General features: G+C 45.6%; 1 protein-coding gene across 1 annotated transcript; it reads right to left on the bottom strand.

Moving 5' to 3' along the window:
• Positions 1-1,806: 1,806 nt before the first annotated feature.
• Positions 1,807-8,732, bottom strand: LOC113956435. The gene is made up of 8 exons (XM_027663049.1): positions 8,711-8,732; positions 8,094-8,205; positions 7,303-7,447; positions 6,102-6,215; positions 5,380-5,524; positions 4,166-4,314; positions 3,527-3,666; positions 1,807-2,213 (listed from the first exon to the last, which is right to left on the bottom strand). The coding sequence occupies exons 2-8, from the start codon at positions 8,197-8,199 to the stop codon at positions 2,092-2,094; spliced, it is 921 nt and encodes a 306-aa protein (XP_027518850.1). The 5' UTR covers positions 8,200-8,205; positions 8,711-8,732; the 3' UTR covers positions 1,807-2,091.
• Between the last annotated feature and the right edge of the window lie 223 nt (positions 8,733-8,955).

Here is an 8,955-nt window from a genome sequence, read left to right on the forward strand (position 1 = left end):
TACTCCTCTCCAACCATTCATTCCTGATATATGGTTTGCCTCTACTGCTGCCAGATGTGGAAATATTTGAGTGAGAATGGTTACCAGAGCCCCCAGCCCTTGTGCCCAAGTGGCAGGGGCCAGAAAAGAGCACATCACTTGAAAGGTGAAGCACAGCATCCTTTAGTACATACCTACAATGACTTCCCCATTTTCAGTTTCATTAGAGCTTTTTGCAATATCCCAGTCTACCTTTAGCATCCTAAATAACTGTCCATCATCAAACAATCCTTTAGTTTTTAATGACCACCTTATCCAGCCCCTGACTAATGACACATGGCACCAACACCCCCTCTGCCTCCCAGCTTTAATCATCTGTCAGAGGACTTTGACTTTCATGACAGCTTTTGTGCCTCTGTAGAAGTCAGTGGCAATATAAAAGAGTTCACCCTTACCAATGTGCTTTTTGACTCCTTCAGAAAACTCAAAGAGGTTTGTGAGACACGACTTCCCTCTACAGAAGCCCTGTTGACTCTCCCCAGATAATTAATTGCATTCTGTGGTATAGTTTCTAGTCATTTGGCCAGCACAGACATAAGGTACAGACACCAAGAAACCTCCTGAAGGCTTTCTTTAATGTCCTGTGGAAAGTCTGCCCTGGTCCAGGAGCTGTTTGCAATGCTCTTGCTTGGGAGGATGCAAAACCCTCCAGGACTCCCCGTGCATTAACTGCTGCACAGCCTCACACCAGCTACTCACCTTGCCTGGACCCCTTAATCCACACACCAGTGGATTTAATACCACTGTATTAAAGAAGGCAGCTTAAGGAGAGGCTGCTGGGAATTTACTAGCTGGGCTCTTGGGAGGCAGAGCTTATAAAATAGAAACTTAATGAACAGGGTGCTGGGCAGAGGAGTTTAAATCATACATAGGAATCTGCATCCTCCTGTAAGGCTGACAAAGGTGTTTTCAGTGGAAGCAGCTCCATCCAAGAGCATCCCAGCAAGGGGTCAGAGTCACCGTGGAATCCCGGGCATGAGCGAGGTGGGAGCCAGGACAGCTGCTTTAGATGATCTACAGAGTCAGTGGCACAATGGCAGAATTAGCTGATTTATTAGAAAATAAAACAACATGCCAGAACGATGAGAGGAATTGCATCACACTGCTTTTGGTTTTTGCTAAATGTAAACAATAGCACACATTATTTTAGAATTTAGCTTTGCAATAGCATTGCAAGATGTTCAATATCTGAAAGCACCTGCCATGTAGAAACACTTCCAGACACCTGTGAGGCACCACCAACTCTCGATTAGGCACAGGAAATAGAGGCAGTGGTCCAACAATTCAATCAACCCACTTTTAGGCTTCCTAATACCAAATAAGAAGTGCTGAAACCACATGAGAAAGGCACTGATCCAGGATGAACTCGCTCTACCGGTTCAAATATTATTTTTTTTTCTTAAACAGGCTTCCTTTGAAGCAGCAGGCTTCACCCCAGATCAGGTACCATCTCATCTGTACATTTAACCTCCTTCCAGAGTGGCCACAAACCATCCTCCAGCAGGAGACATCCAGCCAGCACAAGCTCAGGGAAAGGCAACCCATTTGTGTCAGAAGTCTTCAGTCACTCCTCCTGCTCCCTTGTCTCTCAAACATCAGAGCTGACACTGTAAAGGTAGATATCAAGCTGTAGTATCTGTTTCTGTCATGCTGAAGAGAAGGAGGAAAGGAAGCAATTGCTGCCTGCAGGAGATCTGCTCACAGCAACAGGATTTGTGGATACTCAGGACCCATGGCCAAGGGAATGACAGACCTCCCACTGGCAGCTCTCCTTGCTCTGACAGGAGCAGAGAGCTGCAGCTCAGGCATCACAGAGGCGCACAGGGCTGCTCAGCTGAAGGACCTTTCCCTGCACTTTTCCAGAGTAAAAGCTGCAAGTAGCTCGTCCGAGAAAACGTGGGAGCAAAACAGGTCTGCAGACACAAGCTATTTGCCTTTGAGATGGAGAATAAGAGGGAAAAGCACAAGGCAGTTGATACTGGAAGGAACGACCAGCAGATGCCCAATTCTTTTTTCTCCCTTTCAAGTATCTGCCACAACATGCCAGAGGTCTCAGGCCACTGTGCCTGACGGGTCTGTGGTTCCTGATGCTTCCAGTGGTCTCTTATAGTGTCTCCACGTGACCAGTCCCAGCCGAACAGCAAAGATCAGGGAAGTCCCTGCCAGCAGAACAACTAGAAACAAACCAAAATGAAACAAAAGCATGTTAGGCCATAAGAGAAAGACATGACCCCTCTTGTCATAACCCAGCTCTCAGTACTGGGGGCATTCAGGGAAAGAGAAAAAAACCCCAATCCCCTGTTTAGGATCCATTGCCCCCAGAATTGTATTTCTCAGAGTTTCACTGCTATACAGCCAAATTTGCCCAATGTTTCCAGGTCAAGGCACGTCTAAAAAGAGGGAGGCTTCATGGATACAGGAATTAAAATGCATTACATTAATAAAACACTCCAAGAATAGTTGAACTATATAAAGAAACATGTATGAGTTTGGGAAAAGCACATTCTTGTCCTACCAGCCAAACAAGCTCAACCACTAAGATTTAAGTTTTGCTGGTAGAAATGCACCTACTACAGGAACACAGGAGACAAGCCTCCAGTGCCCCCATACCTGTGGCAGACAAGCTTTTCCAAGTCTTGCTTGGTGCTTTTAGACATGACCAGAACTCCGGCTGCACTTACAGCAAAGGGAACATGTACTGGAATGGTTACAATGGTGGTACCAGTCCAGAAATTAGCTTTAGCCACTGGTATGTGGCAGTAGGAAGGCTGAAGGGTGGGAACATGCTCCCTTCTGCTGACCCCGCAGTGGGAATAGGCATCTCAGACTGCTACAGCAGGATTCAGAGTTCACACAGCTCAGTCCCTTTCATGCCAGCATAAAACTGCTCATAATGGTATAGCTCCTGCCAGACTGTGATTGTACAGAATTTGGACAGCTTAAGCCCTTTTACAATGGATGACTACACTCAGCTCTGGTACAGTGGCTGGCAGCTGCCAAATAATCCCAGGAAAACTTGTTAAGGCCGGCCTGAGCTCTGCTTAGGAGAGGAGCATGTGCAGGGTTTTGCATTATGAAGCCCTCCGTGGGTCAGAAGCTTATGCACTGCTCCCATATCCCAAACAGTATAGGGCAAATGGGAAGTCCACAGCCTTCATCCCAGCCCTGCTTTTCCCTTGGCCCACCCTGTGTCAGATGGACTAGCAGAGGACCCAAGTGAGTGATGGAGGATTGTGGGGCAAACACATAGAGCTCAGAACTGAACTTGAGACACAAGGTTTGCATTCAGCCCCAAGGCTCATGGGCAGTGATTTCTGCTCTACTCTTTACTTAGCAGAATAAATACCTCCAAATATATCCCTATTTCTGCTTTTAATAAATAGCACTTTTCAAGTGGCAAGCCTTTCTGCCCCTAATACACAGTAAGAATGTGGAATTGTTTGCTGCCCTTCTTTTGCAGGAGCTGGAAACAGTCCAAAAGATTCACCTATGAAAATGTTGTTGGTCATTGGGGATGAAAACGAGCTGTTCTTGCATGCGCTGCCAATCAGAGCTGTTATGACCACTGGGTAGATTGTGAGGTTATAGCGGACATACTTGTCAAGAAAAAAGTTTTCTAGGTAAAACCTGTGAAGAAAAAGAGTGACCAAAGTAAGCATTTTCTCCACTTTTTTTTTTTTTTTTTTTTTACATTCTCTAAGAAAGGAATTAGACAAAGGATGGGGGTTTTTTTGGCTACTTCGGACCATAGTCCAAAATTTTTTTACTCACTAAAATTCAGAAGATTCATAAGTTATTTATTTAAGGTAGATTTAGGGGAAAATAAAGCCATGTTTCATATGTTTTCCATATCGCACCCTCATCTGTACACCTAAGGCAGGTTGGGCTCATGCAAGTCACAAAACCCTGTTCCTGGCCCACAACATGTACTTATTGACATTCCTGAGGGTCAGGGAAGAAAAGCTCTGCCCAGTGTCCCAGTTCATCTGCCACGGATTATAACAGAGGCCTTTGTGCTCAGTGTCGGGACAGGGATGAACCACAAACAAACAGGGACAGACAGACACCATTTGTGAGAGGTAGAAAGGGTCTTTGAGGCTTGGTGGGAACCCATGAGGGTGCTTACCATATGACCAGGCAGAGAGCAAGGATGCTGAGAGAAGCAGTGGTTGCTTTCTCATGGGACACGTTCCCCTGGTAGATCAGCACAACTGCAAAGTTCAGCAGAGTGGCGATGGTGGTCCATGTTCCGTACAGTGCCAGCCCGTTCTGGACCTGCCACACAGCACAGCAAGGGGACAAGCAGTGATAAATAGGGTAATCTCTGCCTTCTGTGACCCAGAGGCCTGGGGGCAGTTAATCCAGACTTCTGGACCCAGCTGCAGGAAAAGTCCCTCAGGCTGGAGAGGCATAGAAGCCTTGGAGTCCCCAAAGAAGTCCAGGGATCCACCTCAGCAGTGTGTTGTACAGGTGTTGCAGGGAAGTGCAGTACAGGGGTGTAAAGGACAGAGCCCACTCCCAGTTTGTGTTAAAAGATGTAGGCACATTTCCAGAAGGGTTGGTAGGAACTTTTCTGTGCAGAACTCCCCCTCCACCAAAACCCCATTTTCTTTTTGGGTGGTTTCTTACTGCTGACCCACTTTTTTACTGAGCAACCCCAATATTAAGTAAGGAATCGGAGGTGGTTAAAGCACACACAGGCAGCCATGGGAGTGCAATGTGAGATGTCCTGGATAGAAGAAGAAGGCATCAAGGTAGCAGGTTTGAGCTAGGAGAGACGAACAGGAGTGATGGAGCATGAGCGTGTTTATCTTTTTTTCTCTGTGAGGTTTGCCAAACAACCCCTCTTCTCAGGGACAGCAGAAAAGCAATTCCTTCCAGAATTTCACAAAACTCAGAAAGACAGCTGCATTTGAATCCTTGAGCACTGCACACTTCCCCATGTAAGAAATATATAATTTTTTGAGGTCAAATGTCAGGAACGTCATGATCAGCTACAGCATCAGAAGCGACCCTTAGCAATGGCTTCTCCCCCTGCAAGAAATATTCTCCCCATCCCAGATGCAAGTCTGGGCTGAAGTTTTCCCACTCCACTGAAAACTTTATTCTGTAGCAGCTGGAGAAGTACCTTGCTCTGAATCATTCCCATGGTGCCCGATAGGAAGCAGATGCAATTAAGCCTGTGCGCACCGGCAGCAAGCACAAGTCAAAGTCAGGGCAGAGCTCTTTCCTAACCCGTGTCCTGCCATTGAATCTTTCACTCTCGATACCTCCAACACTGCGCAGAGGGAGGCATTTTTTAGCATTTACCCACAGCACAGCTTCCCAAATGCTACCTACCAGAATGCGGATGAGCCAGAGCTCAGCTTTGTGACCCTTCACAAACCACGAGGAATAGATGCTCAAGGCTCGGTGTGAAACAAAGAGGGAGACACACGTGGTAAGAGTGAGGACTACCAGGAACACCAGGGCTGGAAGGAGGTATCTAGGACAAAGAACACGCACACACAATAGACAGTACATTTTTTTCAGTGGTGTCACAATGCTTTAATTCATAGCTTTAGTGTTTGGCCTTTACTGAATTTAAGTTGATCAGCCTTTAATAGAGGTAATCACTACATGTAGCCCACATTTTGACATTATGCTGTTGCTGTTTTACTCTGTTAATCATGAAGTTATTTTCCTAACTGCAACTAATTTCTTCACCTCTTGACAGTGGTGCTTTTATAAGCCCTTAATGTGGCCATGATTATGAAAACAATCCAAGGCAGGGAGCATTTATGAAGAGAGGCATGGCTCCTGTCTTACCTGTGGAGGTAAAAACATAGAAGAGCAGCAGCTTTGAGGAGATCTTAGACTTCAGTGACCAATCTAGCTCATGGGTAAGATGACAACATCATGGAAAAACTCTAAACTTCTATGAAGGCTATGTTTTGCCAAGGCCTGCCACAGAGTTTTACAGGTGTGATTAAGTGTTCATACACAGAGGAAAAGGCAAAATGAAGTACTGGAGTATTCTGAACAAGAGTGCTATAAAGCATTTGTAGCAAAAGGCAACTTACTCTCGATCCCACAGAAAGAGCCATCCAACATTGAGGCCATTATTCAGACACCACGACACATAAAAAGGTATTGGCAGCAAGTCTGGCTTTATGAAGACACGTCCAAATTCATTCCTGCCAGGAAAAAGTGGGCATGGAGAAAGGAAAACAATGCCTGCACTGACCAACCAAACTTTCCTGGCCTCATTTTCCTTATACTACCAGGGACTCTACACTGGAGTTAAATATTCCAGTTAAATCAGACTATTTCTCCTGTGCATCCTTCTCTGACACAACACAGTCCCTGTGGCTTTCCCCATCCAGACATTGTCCCACAGTACAGAACTTCTTGCTGGTCTCTGCACCATCACAGGTACAGTGGATACTGAGGACTGCTCCACAGATGCTGTAAAGCTTGTGCCACTGCTGGTGGCAGCAATGGCATGGTCATGGAATTTTAGCCCAGTTCCTGGGGCTTTTGGGATCACTGTGTGAGTATGTGAGTATGTATTTTGTGTGTGCTCATATGTGTGCATGGACTGATTGGTGATTATGTACAAACACACACTTCATTCTTCCCTCAACCCTCATTTGGTGTTGGTCATCACCAAATGAGAGATGAAACCATGAAAAAATAGCAGATACACAACTCCATCTAAGCAGTCCATGGTCCCCCTTGACAGGAGAGGTACAGTGTAAGTCTGCCCCACAGAAGACATCCTGGAATACTACGGATACTGCAAGGAACTGCATGAGGCAGTTACTGACCTCATAGCCCCAGAAAAAGCTTGAAGTCCAGTTCAACAAGCCAAGAGACTCCCCAGTGGTGATTCTCTGATGTCTAACAGCAAGTAAACTCAGAGCATTAGATCCATAATCCATTAATTTTGCCCCTGTGGATTGTCAGCATCTAGCAGTGGGTAAGTGCAGGTAAAACTGTCAAATCCCACGAGTTAGTGGAAATGAGGCCTCACAGAGCACTTTACACACTGATACCTGTTCACATGTTAGAGCAGTTCATGTACACCTCCAAACTGCTTCCCAGCTTTGGATGCTGAGCCTAAGAGGTGCTCCAGCAGTCCTTTCGCATGCCAAGATAAATGGCAATGGGTTTACTCTTACTAGAAACCCCAGAAAAGGGGCTAAGACTCTGAGCTACTACAGAAAGGAAGAGTCACTGTTCCCTCTCATTTCTACCATAAACAGTAAATAGGGAAAATACCTTCGACAGATCCCTGACAAGGCGTAGAGAAGCCAGGCGAGCTGCCAGGCATAGATGACATTCCAGATGAGGAAAGTCCAGCCAGCTGGTGTGAAATCAGTGCTGTACTTGTCTGAGATGTTTCCAGGGGTTGTCCTGAACAGACCTGTGTTGGTGAATGTCATTGCAGGCAAAACTGTTACTACATCCTAAGGATGGGGAAAGACTGCTGATTTCCCTCACCCTTCAATCTGCCTCCAGATTTCATCCACACCCCAGTGGGTTTGGGGATGATGAAAGCACACCCTTGGTGTAAACAAGCCACATGCTGCAGTTGGCTTCCCTTTAGACACCCATTATGGGATCACTGTCCCTATGGGGAACCCCGAGCACCTTCCCTCTTATACAGAACCAGAGGAGCCAGCTGTGTGTGAAATCCAGAGAAAAAGCACAATTGCTGGCAGATTCAGCTGGGTAGTGCTCAAACATGGCACCACTGGCTTCTATAAACCCACAGCAGCAGCCTGAACATCTCTCAGCAGGGACACAAGGGCAATGTCTGCAAAGACATTGCACCACTAGATCCAGGGTCACCAGGGACAAGACCATTTCCTTGGATTTTAAGGGACAGGATGGGGCTCAGGCATCTGGCTGAAACACCTGGAGGATGCACCAGCTACTTCCACCTTTCACAGAACAAGGTGTGTGTGGACAGTTGATGAGCTAACAAACAGATCTATCCCATCCTTATATCATCAAACTATACAGCGCATGAAATCCACCTCTGAACAAAACCAATTTGCTTGTGTTACCTTTGAATATCCCAGTGGCATTTCCAGCGTTCATTATCACCATGACCGTGAAAGTAGCCAGAGATAGAAACATCACCAAAACCTTCAACTTGTGTACAGCATCCATCTTACCCTGCAACATGTTAGAGACATTGTTTGACTACCCTAAAGGATGCCTGGATTTGTTCCTGTTCTGTAAAACAGAAACTGTTTTAGAAATAATGTTGTAAATTCCCAAATTTTAACTGCTGACTTTTTTTCATGGTGTTTTCATTAGAACTAAAAAGGACTTGCATGGTCTGGGAGCACCTCTGTTTGAGGAGACCTCACTAGATGGTAGAATGGAAATGGGAAGCCATTGGCTGTCCAGTGAGCAGTCTGCTCCATCCCTCCATGCCTTCATCCCTTACTGGCACAGTGCAAGAGCCATAGCTTAGGTTTGCCTAAATCAAAGGTTTTAAGGCCTAGATACTTAGCCAGCAAAAGAGTGATCCCAGCTTATTTACATCACTATTGCAGTTTTACTGAAGCAAAGAGGCCTATCAATTTTACCCACTCTAGGAAGCAAATATGAAAATATTGAAGTCTTGGCCTTGCAGCCAAGTGCCTTTTAGTTCAACATAACTTTTCACATTTACCTCTCTAATCCCATAACTCCTACAAATTAACTTCCTTTCATGGTGGTATTACCTCCTCATGGACTGGCTGCCAATAAGATTTAAACGCTTTAGCAGGTTCCAAGAACTTTATAGACTGTAAAATCCACATACTACATTTTTTTAAAGGTTAGTAAGTAGTGACTTGAGCTTTCCCAAGTGCTTTCCATTAGTCCAGAATTTGTTCTATCATGGCAGAGTTCTGTGCCACCTCTAAGAGTAAGCAT

This window comes from Corapipo altera, unplaced genomic scaffold (assembly GCF_003945725.1).
Source record: "Corapipo altera isolate COAL_440 unplaced genomic scaffold, ASM394572v1 94, whole genome shotgun sequence".
NCBI classification, from domain to species: domain Eukaryota; kingdom Metazoa; phylum Chordata; class Aves; order Passeriformes; family Pipridae; genus Corapipo; species Corapipo altera.

Excerpts from the sequence above, each read along its gene's own strand:
- LOC113956435 (XM_027663049.1), bottom strand. The coding sequence starts at position 8,199 with ATGGATGCTGTACACAAGTTGAAGGTTTTGGTGATGTTTCTATCTCTG. Across the intron at positions 7,448-8,093 it reads TGCCACTGGGATATTCAAAG|GTCTGTTCAGGACAACCCCT; the intron begins GTAACACAAGCA and ends TCACCAACACAG. Across the intron at positions 3,667-4,165 it reads GCTCTCTGCCTGGTCATATG|GTTTTACCTAGAAAACTTTT; the intron begins GTAAGCACCCTC and ends TTTTCTTCACAG.